This window comes from Chiloscyllium plagiosum, chromosome 15, assembly GCF_004010195.1.
Source record: "Chiloscyllium plagiosum isolate BGI_BamShark_2017 chromosome 15, ASM401019v2, whole genome shotgun sequence".
In the NCBI taxonomy this organism is placed as follows: domain Eukaryota; kingdom Metazoa; phylum Chordata; class Chondrichthyes; order Orectolobiformes; family Hemiscylliidae; genus Chiloscyllium; species Chiloscyllium plagiosum.
The window spans coordinates 16,284,324-16,296,764 of NC_057724.1; the positions used below are offsets into that span (position 1 = coordinate 16,284,324).

At 41.4% G+C, this 12,441-nt stretch overlaps 1 protein-coding gene across 5 annotated transcripts in view; it reads right to left on the reverse strand.

Annotated features, from left to right (window-relative positions):
* Positions 1-12,441, reverse strand: part of LOC122557135 (interferon alpha/beta receptor 1-like) — a 40,835-nt gene that overhangs the window by 15,828 nt on the left and 12,566 nt on the right. For 3 of the 5 annotated variants that reach the window (XM_043704479.1, XM_043704480.1, XM_043704481.1), the window contains 2 exons: positions 11,869-11,998; positions 8,014-8,192 (listed from right to left, as the gene is read on the reverse strand). In XM_043704479.1, the coding sequence (XP_043560414.1) occupies positions 8,014-8,192; positions 11,869-11,998 (309 nt within the window). The remainder of the gene's footprint in view (positions 1-8,013; positions 8,193-11,868; positions 11,999-12,441) is intronic. The other 2 variants (XM_043704482.1, XM_043704483.1) reach the window with 2 other exon arrangements.

Below are 12,441 nucleotides of genomic sequence, written 5' to 3' on the forward strand. Positions count from 1 at the left end.
CTCAGTCCAATGGGACAGAGTGAACCCATTGGGTAGAGGGATGCCCAACATAAGTTTCCTTAGCCCCTATAAAGAAGAAACCCTGTTCCTCACGGGAAAAGACTGGGATTGCTGCTACGGGGATAGTGAGGCATCTATCCAATTCTCACATTAACAGCACTGGCACTCTCATTAATTGTATACCAAATGTAACCATTGGCTATGACCACTGAGCCAGACATTTCTGGCTAAGAAGTGCCCAGATCCCTGACTGAAGGATGTAACACCTCCTTGTCCACATTAGCCTCTAGCCAAGACAGCATTGGCTGTGACCCATTCTCAGGACTACAAAGGGATAGATCTTCCCCCAAACGAGAACACCCTAGCCAAACATGTGACTGTGGCTTCTCCTGGACTGGTGCGGGAAGCTGCTCTTGACTTATTGCTGGGATCTCCTGACTGATGGGTGCCTCCATCGACTTTAGTGACAATGACATCCCTAAGAGTCTGAGTCATGGCTGCTTGCTTGCTGCACATGTACAGTGTCGCTGCATTTGCTGCTCGCACCTGGTGCAGGGTGAGACTGATGGAGTATCTTAATATACAGCGAGATGTTCATTCCTCTGACTGAGGGCTGCTGACCAAGGAGGTAAGCTGCCTGGTTATGCAGAGGGAAAACTAGCAAGAACATGCTGATATTGGAAACAAACATACTGGTCATATTAGAACACTGTTATGAGTTATTTAAAACAAGTTGGATCAATATGCATTATACGCAGGTTTGATGGATTTTCCTTTGGGATGTGTGACTGTATTCATTGGCATTGCATTGCATAATGATGTGAGCAAGCAGGTAGGCATGAAATGAACCAACGATAAGAGAAAAGCAGGCAGCCTGGAAATGTAGCCTGTTTCACTATACGAGCTGGGTATCTATCCACGCGTGAAAACTTTCTCTGTTGCAGCCTTCTCAATGCTAGATGGCACTGTGCACTGTAATACTCTCAGAGTGCACCACCAGTGTGTCAGAGGAGGGCCATGTTGGTCATCAGGGGTTGGCAAATGTCATGAGGTGGCACTGGTGCCCATTGATCACACCCTGGGCTGCAGGTTGATAGAGCCCAGCATGGAGGTCTTTGGGATCTAGTGAGGAGCTAAAGTCACCAGGTGACTGATTTCCACGTACAATTTTTTTTAATGTCCAGATTGTTTGGCAAGTTTTGTCAGATAGAAAGCTGAGGTGTGTTGAGTCATCAATGAGGCATTTAACAAACAACAAGCACACCTGCCCCACCCCCCACCCCGCTCTTAATTAGCAACTTGTCACTACCTAGTGAGAAATCTACCACACTGTTTGCCAAAAGCATAAAAGGTGCAACAAGTTTACCCCAACTTCCAGATGGGCTTCACTGGATTCCTGAAGAAGGGCTTATGCCCAAAATGTCGATTCTCCTGTTCCCTGGATGCTGCCTGACCTGCTGCGCTTTTCCAGCAACACATTTCCAGCTTTCACTGGACCTTTTGTTCAGTACTGTCACACATCTTGCCATAGCCTAGGGTTGGAAACAATGATTCAAACCTCGTTCAGAGGATTTGAGCCATTATTTACTATTTTAACCAGGCACAGTCACTTAATATTTCAGCTCAGTTTGTTCAATAAAATCCAGTGCTCCACCCTTAAAAGACATTTTTTTCCCTTGTTCCAAAACATCTTTGTTAATGTCAAGAAGGGCAGGTACATCCATAGAATGTTGTCATTCTATAGTATTTGTGGCATAATTTCACAATGACTAGTTCTTCTGAAGTAACTCCACAGAGGTCAGTATCCTGTCACCAAATCACACTTTATTTACATGTGGAGAGTCCTTGATGTTGATTCAGCTCCCTCAGAGCCAGGTCTCAGTGTGAACAGAACCTCTGACACTCCTGCTTCTACCTGGGATCAATGGTGCTGGAAGAGCACAGCAATTCAGGTAGCATCGAGGAGCTTCAGCAAAATCGACGTTTCGGGCAAAAGCCCTTCATCAGGAATAAAGCTTTTGACCGCAATGTCGATTTTGCTGAAGCTCCTCGATGCTGCCTGAACTGCTGTGCTCTTCCAGCACCATTGATCCAGAATCTGGTTTCCAGCATCTGCAGTCATTATTTTTACCTTACTCCTGCTTATACCTGTCAGTCAGAGCTCCCCGATTGGACCAGATTGACAGCCCCAATCAGGGAACTCATATTCTATGTTTTCCATCTGGATGACCTCGTTACAATCACTACACCTCCTAGACTATACTTCCTTCGAAAACCACACACAAAAGAAGTCTGAATGAAAGGAAGAATGATACATTCAGCAGGCTTTCATCTTTGAAAGGGAAGAATTGCAATGCATTGAGGGTTTATTGATGAGATAGATCTTTCAATTCTAACAGAGCATGTAAAACGCATTAAATACGTCCATGCACAAAGCAATCAGTTTAATGGTAGCATTGCTACGAATCGCCCCAAAATTACTAATAAAACACATTTTCGTGTGCAGAAGCAACAACATCGATCTGCAGTTTATGGAGCTGATAGCCCTCATTTACTAATTCCAAACACCAGCCTTAAAGTAAAATAATTTCCTCACCATTTTCCTCCCCATCAACTCTAACACGAGAAATTGTGCTTTCTGATGCATTGGTACAGATGCACCATATGTATATAGCTGTCCCTTGAGTCAGTGGGAGCCAAGTGGGAGGCAAGGGCCATCAAAGAAGGAGAACATGGAAGATTTAGGAGCTGTCCCCTTTATGAAGGAATGCCACAGAGACAAGCAGATTATTCACACAGCTTCTGATCTCATGAGCAATGAGTGACTAAGCTGGTCTCCATTCATCCCATTTTCCAAATCAGAGAATGAGAACCTTCTCATGGGAATGGGAACAAAACTAAGGTAGACATTGCCTCACCCACTCATCATTTACACCAGAAGAGAATGCCACATAGCTGTATGGGCAAGCACCTACCTACAAAACCGGCAACTTTCATCTCTGGAATCTAGGCATCTGGCAGGTGGGTGCTTCAGTAAAATTGGAGAAATTGGCACAAACCTTGTCACACTCTAGAATCAAATATTGGCAGATACTTTCCTGGTGTTTTATTGCGAAGTTTAACAGCATTGTTCAAGTCTATTCCATTCAAACCACAAGATTTTTGAACTTCTTCATTCAAAATCAGACTCTGCTCTCTCAGATGAGCACATTGAAAGATATCAGCCCACTACCCTAGCCGATGTTTATCCAGTCCCCATAAAACAATGAGTCACCTTTAACATAATTCCAGCTTGAACAGATTTTCACATTAAATATGGTCAGCCGCTGCACTAACATGTTAGACATTTTGCTGCCCCGTGGTTTGCTTTTCAGCAAGTGACTATTAGTAGTGCTGTGCTTGGCTGACTGCTGGGAGAAGCTGGGCAAAGGAAAATTTCATTTCAAACCTGCTTCCTCCTGCAACGAGTGACCAAGCCTCTACTCAGCATGTCCTCAAACAGTTTGGAGATTGGAGAGTTGTGTATATAGCCCTACTACTTTGTTGCTTTTAGTACTGTTTTCCCAATATGAGGTACCAGACCATCATTTAAATTTGATCTTTAGGACAAAATTGTGAAGATGAGAAAGTTTAACAAGGAGGTGTGATTGTTGTTTGCTGTATTGTAAACCTACCACTCTTTTAACTATTCTGGAAACTTAACCTACAAATAATCTTGAGACACTGGAGACAGTTGAGAGGGAATTGCCTGAGAATCAACTACATCGACTCTGGACCCCATGAAGTCTCATGGCACCAAGTCAACATCTGCAAGGAAACCTCCTGCTGATTACCCACACCATCCTCCCTCAGCTGATGAATCAGTGCTTCCTCCATGTTGAACAACACTTAGAGGAAGCACTGAAAGGCATGGTGAGAGTGCAGAAAGTACTCTGGGTGGGGGGTTTCAAAGCTGACCACCAAGAATGGCTCAGCAGTAGTACTACGGATTGAGCTTGTTGAGCCATAAAAAAACATAGCTGTTAAATTGGGTCTGGAACTGATGGTGGCGGAGCCAACAAGAGAGAAAAACATAGTTGACTTCATCCTGCCTGTCACAGATGCATCTGTTCATGACAGTATCGGTAAGAATGGCCACCGCACAATCCTTGTGGAGCCGAAGTCCTGCCTTGCATTAAGGATATACTCAATTGTGTTCTGTAGTGCTACCACCATGTTAAATGTCACAGACTATGAACAGATCAGGCAACTCAAGACTGGGATTCATGAGGCACTGTGGGCCATCAACAGCAGCACAATGGAGAGTACAGGAGGGCATGCCAGGAGCAGCACCAGGCATTCCTGAAGATAATGTGGCAATGCTTCCAAACAGGACTACTTGTATGTCAAACAGCCTGTAGCAGCAAATGGTAGAGGGAATTCAGCAATTCTACACTGAAGGATTCAGACCTAAACCCTGCAGTCCTGCCACATTCAGTCATGAATGATGGTGGACAATTAATTCACTCACTGGAGGAGGAGGTTCCACAAGTACCTGCATCCTCAATGATGGAAGAGCCCAGTTCATCAGTGCAAAATATAAGGATGAAGCATTCGCAACAATCTCCAGCCAGAACTGCCAAGTGGATGGTCCATCTTGGCCTCCTCCAATGGGCCCTGCCAACTGGAATCACTCCACGCGGTATCAGGAAATGGTTGGAGTCACTGGATATTGCAAAGAATGTGTGCCTTGATAACAGTCTGGCAATAGTCCTGAAGACTTGTGCTTAAGAATTTGCTGCATTCATAGCTAAGTTGTTCCAGTACAGTTACAACACTGGCATTTAGCCAACAATGTGAAAAATTACTCAGGGTGTCCTGTATGCAAAAAGCAAGACAAATCCAACACAGCCAATTACAGCTCCATCAGTCTGCTCTCAATCATCAGCAAAGTGATGGAAAATGTCATCAACAGCGCTATCAAGCAGGTCCTGCTCTGCAATAACCTGCTCAGTGATGCCCAGTTTGGGTTCCGCCAGGACCACTCAGCTCCTGACCTCATTACAGCCTTGGTTCAAATATGGACAAAAGTGCTAAATTCCAGAGGCGAGGTGAGAGTGACAACCCTTGCCATCAAAGCCACATTTACTCAAGTGTAACATCCAGAAGCCTTAACAAAACTGAAGTCAGTGGGAACCAGAGGGAAATCCTCCAATGGATGGAATTATATCTGGCACATATGAGGATGGTCGAGCTCCAGGACATCTCTGCAGGTGTTCCTCACGTTAGTGTCCTTGGCCTAACCATCTTCAGCTACTTCATCAATGGCCTTACCTACATCCTAATTCAGGAGTGGAGGCGTTTGTCAATAATTGCACAATGTTCAGCACCATTCGCAACTCCACAGATACTGATGTACTCCATGTCCAAGTGCAGCAAGACAGGACTGGCTGGACCAAAGGATCTGTTTCCACACTGTATGACTTTATGACTCCAAGAAACACTGAGTCATTTGACCAGAAACAGCATTAACAGGAAAAAAGCTATGACCAAAGGGGGCCAGACAGAAAACAGAAGACAATGCAAGGAGCTGGAGGTGAAGATAATCAGTGCATAGATCCAGACACCAAACAGAAGAATACCGAGACAGAATAAGGAACACAGAGAATTCTATTAAGAAGTGACCTGCTGTCAAGTTTTTCTATTTGATTATAAGAGAAAGACAGGATCTCATGTCAGTACTGTGTGAGCTCCTTAACATAGGTCCAAAACCTAGAAAGTTATGCTGAAAGCCTGAGATGCTGAAGTGCTGGGTATTTTCTCATAGGTGGTTGGTCAATTGAAATGAAATTCTAGAAAACTATACCATCAGGACAGTCAAGACCTGATGGAGACACAGTTAATGGAAGTGTACCTTGCTAACCATACCCATGAAACTTAACAGGTGAAGATATTTTCTAATTAACCTACTCAGAGATATGATGACACCCAGCAGTTTTCAGGACTCGTGACCTGTTATGAGTCAATATAAAACAGCATATTGTGGAGCTATGTAGCTATGTTAATGTGGAGAGTGATGTGAATGCTTTTGGCTTAAGATGCATCATTGCTGCATTGATTTTACAAAGTGAAATGAACCTATTTATTAGCAGTAGTATTCGCTTATTAATTCATGTTGTAATTTGCATTGGTTCTGATTTCTGTTAAAATAAAAACAGCAAAAGTTGAAATGTTGTAGGCCATTTTTTCAATTTGTTTATGGATTTATGATTTAACAATGCATTTGCAACAATACCAGTTGTCACTATCAGTACTTAATTGTTTTCACCATCTAGCTTTAAACCATTATTAATAAATTCTGTGCCTGTGCAATCATCAAATTTATTTGCTCCAACTTATTATGTATAAACTGTAACACTTGCCACACAGGTATAATTGCACATGCCATCTTAGCACCTACTTCATTTATAAGCACAAGTTATTTTGCATATAAAACGCTACAGATATTCATGTATAAACATAACTGGAAGCTTCCAATTAATTAAGGTTAGGTGACATAAAAATTCAAAAGAAGTGTTTTTGACAAACAGCACCTCAAGCCTGCTTTATCTGGTGTACTTCTATTACTAATAATCAATTATAATGAACACTGTTCTTTCTTCAAAAGTGATTGTTTCACAAATCTGAATTAACTGGGTTATGTTTAGTTTTTTTCCATCTCCTGTTCTACTGAATGGCAGATATTGGAATTTGATGAACATTTCCCATATCGCAGTCACCTCTCTCTAAAGGCCACCATTGATAACACAATCCAAGAATGGATGTGCTGTGCCAGTACAGCCTTCTATTAATCAACAGCAGTGAGTGAGTGATCACAAAGATCTCCCCAAGGCAACAAAAGTGTACAGAGCATTTGTTGTGACTTTACTCCCGGACTGCGGTAATTCCCAGTCCTGCTTGAAGCTAAGTCTACGAGGGTTCAAACATAATTCCTGCCAAATCATCTTCAAGGTCCCCCCTTCAGGTCCTCAAATGGCAAATGTCCCAGTGTATGGTGAAGAAAACATTCAAGGACACTCAAGTTACTTTGAATGACAGCAACAGCGAAACTAATGACTGAAAGAAGCTATTCAAATTGCCAACAACTTGTCTATTAACTTGTACCATGCTTCAAATGCTAGCATCTTAAAGATGACACCAGTGGTGGGTAAGCTGTTGGAAGGGATCCTGAGGGATAGGATTTACAGGTATTTGGAAAAACAAGGACTGATTAGGGGCAGTCAACATGGCTTTGTGTGTGAGAAATCACGTCTTATCAATTTGATTGAGTTTTTGGAAGAAGTGACAAGGAAGATTAGTGAAGGTAGAGCAGTGCACATTGTCTATATAGACTTTAGCAAGGCGTTCAACTTGGTTCCACACGGAAAACTGGATAGCATTAGTATATCACATGGAATCCAGGGAGACGTAGCCATTTGGATACAAATTTGGCTTGAAGATGGATTAGAGCGTGATGGTGGAGGGTTGATTTTCCGAAGGCCTATGACCAACGGTGTGCCGCAAGGATCAGTGCTAGGTCCACCACTTTTTGTCATTTATATAAATGATTTAAATGTGAATATAGGAAGTACGGTTAGTAAGTTTTCAGATAACACCAAAATTGATGGTGTGGTGGACCGCGAAGAAGATTATCTCAGAATGTAACAGGATCTTGAACAGATGGGCCAATGGGCCAAGGAATGACAAATGGACTTTAATTTAGATAAATGTGAGGTGTTGCATTTGGTAAGACAAATCAGAGCAAGACTTATATACTTAATGGAGAATGTTGCCAAACAAAGAGATGTTGAGATATACATTCATAGTTCCTTGAAAGTGGAGTCGCAGGTAGACAGGGTCGGGAAGAAGGCGTTAACTGGCAAAGCTATTCTGAGCTTCCGAGTTAATCATTTCAAACCAACAATTTTGCAAAAATTGTATTAGTCTTTGCTAGTACTAAATTATTACAGATTTTTCAAAAGGAAAGGCACTCACTGTCACGCAATGGACAAAGTTCTTTCGATTCCACCCAGTTGGATTGATCTGTGCTTGTAGTACTTCTAACTCGTACCCAGTAAAGATCGCTAAAAGATGTAAAAGTCCATGATACGTCACATGACAGGGTCGAAATATTGATGCAATGTTTCACTGGAATGAATCTGTCAGCATTCCTGCTTTAAATAAAATACGACAAATTTACCCAACACATCAAAGTTAGTTGAGGGTTTCATGTGCGACATTAACCAAGGCAAATTTAGTGGTTCTTAGCAGAAAATGAAGCAATTTTATTTGAAAAAACGGTAAAGTTAAGTTACTGTAAAAGTATATAACAGTCAGAATTGCATGTGCCCTTAGAAATTCAGAACTCAAATGCAGAGTTAGAAATTGATGTTTGAGACATAGGCTTTTGTTCACTCATTCCCCTATGACTTCATTCATAGGGATTCTGGATCAGTAGTGCTGGAAGAGCACAGCAGTTCAGGCAGCATCCGAGGACAGGCAAAATCCGAGGACAGGCAAAATCGACGTTTCGGGCAAAAGCCCTTCCGAAACGTCGATTTTGCCTGTCCTCGGATGCTGCCTGAACTGCTGTGCTCTTCCAGCACCACTGATCCAGAATCTGGTTTCCAGCATCTGCAGTCATTGTTTTTACTTTATTCATAGGGAGTCAAGTGCACCAAATGGGATTGGACACATCTAATATCAACACATAGGTCAATGGAACCAGGGCATGCAATTGTTAACCAGTCCATATATACTAAATTGATCTTACATAAATCTATTTACACCATTGATTAGCAGACATTTGAAAGACAAATAACTTCTCTGTCCAGGATAAGAAGCTGTGAGTTGCAAACTTGTGGTGCTGCAGCATTATATTTGGTGAAAGAATGTAATCATGGTGCAGCAAGTTTACATGGAGAGTTCCATTATGAATGTGGTCATAGGAATTTGCAACAAATAAAGTGGACTTCAAATGCATGCAAGTCAGTAGTTAGTTATAATTTTGGACATGAAAATGAAAAACTAAAAAAGACAGAAAAAATAAAATAGTGAATGGGAAAGCAAACTGTGACAAATTCTTAAGGAAAAGAGCAACCATTCCTCTAGTGCCTTTCACGACAGCAGGATGTCCAAAACCAATTTACAGTCAATGATGCCATAGACATCTTGGCCCATGCTTGTGAAACACGTTGCCATTCTCTAGCTCTGTGAGGGTAAGAGTAATTCGCAGACATTTTAAAAGCATGAGTTGCCTTTATATAGCACCTTGAACGAGAAATAAAACAGCAAGAAGCTTTACAAATGTAAAGCCAAATTAGATTAAAACAATTGGTGAAAGTGATTTATTAAAAAATAGAAACATGGAAACTTTGTCACTGATGGTGCAATACTGGCGAACAACAAAATCAAAGAATGTGGGGAAGATAGAAGCTGGGGGAGATTTCAGAGAAAGGTGAGCCATGGACAAAGATAACTAAGTGTTTTTGTCTGTAGACGTTTCCCCCAGATTCCCTGTCATAACTTTGACAGAGTGTGTTGGAATCCCAATGGAATGCTTGTGAAAAGAGATTTTGAAATGTAAATTCTGCAGGCATATAGCAACTCTCTCTGGCATGAAATCAGAAATCTCTGTTAAGTTGAGGAACAGGAAGCTGAGGGGATTAACAAGGTGATGGTCAATACTTTCTTATGAACTGTTCATGCTGCCATTGAAGGTGGTAGAGTAAGTTGTTAGAAAAGCTTTTTGCATTGTTCATATTATATATATATAAAAAAGATACATAGAGTAGAAAAAGGAGTAAGTCATGCAAAGCCTTAATAAATGCTGATTAGGCTGAAAAATTGTAGCTAATTATAGACAGTACACTTTAGGACAGACTGCAAGATGACAGAAGGATTTTATTTGACTAGTACTAGGGATGAAGAGCTGCAGTTAATTAAAGAGTTAATAGAAGTATTCAAAATTATGAAAACAAGACTGGGACTGCCATAGTATTAAGGACTTGGATTGAGAGGAATTTGTTAAGTGTGCACAAGAAAGTTTTCTGATTCAGAATGTGGATCTATGTACTAGAGAAGATGCTCACTGCTTTTCGTTATTTATTATAAATGATTTGGATATGACAATAACAGATATGTTTAGTAAGTTTGCAGATGACACCAAAATTGGAGGTGTAGTAGACAGCGAAAAAGGTTACCTCAGAGTACAAGAGGACCTTGATCAGATGGGCCAACGGACTGAGGAGTGGAAGATGGAATTTAATTTAGATAAGTGTGAGGTGCTGCATTTTGGAAATGCAAATCAGAGCATGACTTGTACACTTAAATGGTAAGGTCCTAGGGATGTTGCTGAATAAAGAAACCTTGGAGTGCAGGTTCATAGTTCCTTGAAAGTGGAGTCACAGATTTAATGGATAATGAAGAAGGCATTTAGTACGCATGACTTTATTGGTCAGTGTATTGTGTATATGAGTTGGGAGGTCATGTTGCAGCTGTGCAGGGCTTTGGTTAGGCCACTTTTGAAATACAAGGTGCAATTCTGATCTCCATGCGGTAGAAAGATGTTGCAAAACTTGAAAGGGTTCAGGAAAGACTTACAAGGATGTTGCCAAAGTTGGAGGGTTTGAGCTATAGTGAGAGGCTGAATAGGCTGGGTCTGTTTTCCCTGAAGCATTGGTGGCTGAGGGGTGACTTTATAGAAGTTTATAAAATCATGAGGGGCACATATAGGGTAAATAGACAAGGTCTTTTTCCCAGGGTGGGGGTGTCCAGAACTAGAGGGCATGCGTTTAAGGTGAGAGGGGAAAGATTTCAAAGGGACCTAAGTGGCAACGTTTTCACACAGTGTGAGTATGGAATGAGCTGCCAAAGGAAGGGGTGCAGGCTGGTATGATAACATTTAAAAGGCATCTGGTCTTTAACTTAGGATATCTGGTCAGTATGGGTGAGTTGGACCAATGGGTCTGTTTCTATGACTCTATCAGTTTAAAGTAATTGCCAATGGGTCCAGGACATTTTCTTTTTGTTGCACAGAGTGTTGTTGTCATTAAGATATAGGTCACCATATAATGATGTATTTTGATTCTATTTTAAATTACTGTAAATACTCAAAAGATTTGTCAAGATTTCATGAAGACTACTGCTGTCATGCATATTAGCAGTTTAAATACAACTAATCCATTAAAGCATTGGATAATTTGTAAAAGTTACTATTGCACAAAATAGGAGCTCATTGAATGTGAGGAGTTTGAATTATCAATTTGTGCTCCTGATTCATTTTGCTTCCAACTCTTCTCAAGAATATACAGCTATCATTCCACTGTTGTATTTACCTTGAAATGACTCACAATTATTCTTTATCAACATGGCTTTTAATATAGGTTCTACTGGCGGCACTTAGTAAAGCAAAGCAACTACACCTTCGTTCATTCCCTTCACCACTGGTTCATTATGCCCACAGTACTTGCCATCTCCAATGTACACTGCAACAATGTCCCCAACCTTCTTTGACAGCAACTCCCAAACACATGACCTCTGCCAAAAGATGGCAAAGGGATCAGGGACATGGAAATATCGCACACAATCCCACTTTCAGAAATATGCAGTCCCTTGCTCATTTGTGCATCATAATCTTAGAAATCATTTCCCAATAGCAAAATAGATATGCCTTCCTAAGAAAGACTGCAGGAATACAAAGAAGCTCAAAATTATCTGATCCAGGACAACTAAAACAGGAATAACTGCTTATGTGGCAGCAACACCACACACTGAGACTGAATTAAGAAACCACAATATATTCACCGTGGAAATATTTCAGAAATCCAACGCTAACACACAGATACTTACCTTAGCATGCAAGATTCGACAGTGTACCGTGTACCTGGGGGTGAACCAGTTCCTGGTTTCCATGTTACAATATGTTTAAAGTTTACAGAGGTTAATTTTACATTCTGTGGTGCAGGTAGTTGACCTAAAACTAAAGAATAAATATACATTTAGCCTCCTTATACAGAAAGGGAAATGCAGATTCTCACTGACCACAAATTTTACCACACTTGCACCTTGGCAGACTGGACTCACTGGTCAAACAGAAGCACTTCAGCAAAAATGTTGTTAAACATGAGAGGGTGCAGAAAAGATTACTGGGATTGGAGGGTCTGAGAGGCTACAGGGAGAGGCTGATTAGGCTGGGGCTTTTTGCCCCTGAACCATCAGACGCTGAGGGGTGGCCTTACAGAGCTTTATTAAAATGATGAGGAATAGAGTCAAAAAGGGTGCCACCGGAAAAGCACAGCAGGTCAGGCAGGAGAGTCAACATTTCAGGCACAAGCACTTCATCAGGAATTTTGGTGGGTAGGGATAGGGGGCAAGGAGGCTGAGAGATAAATGGGAGGTTTGGGGGCTGAGGAGAAGGTAGCC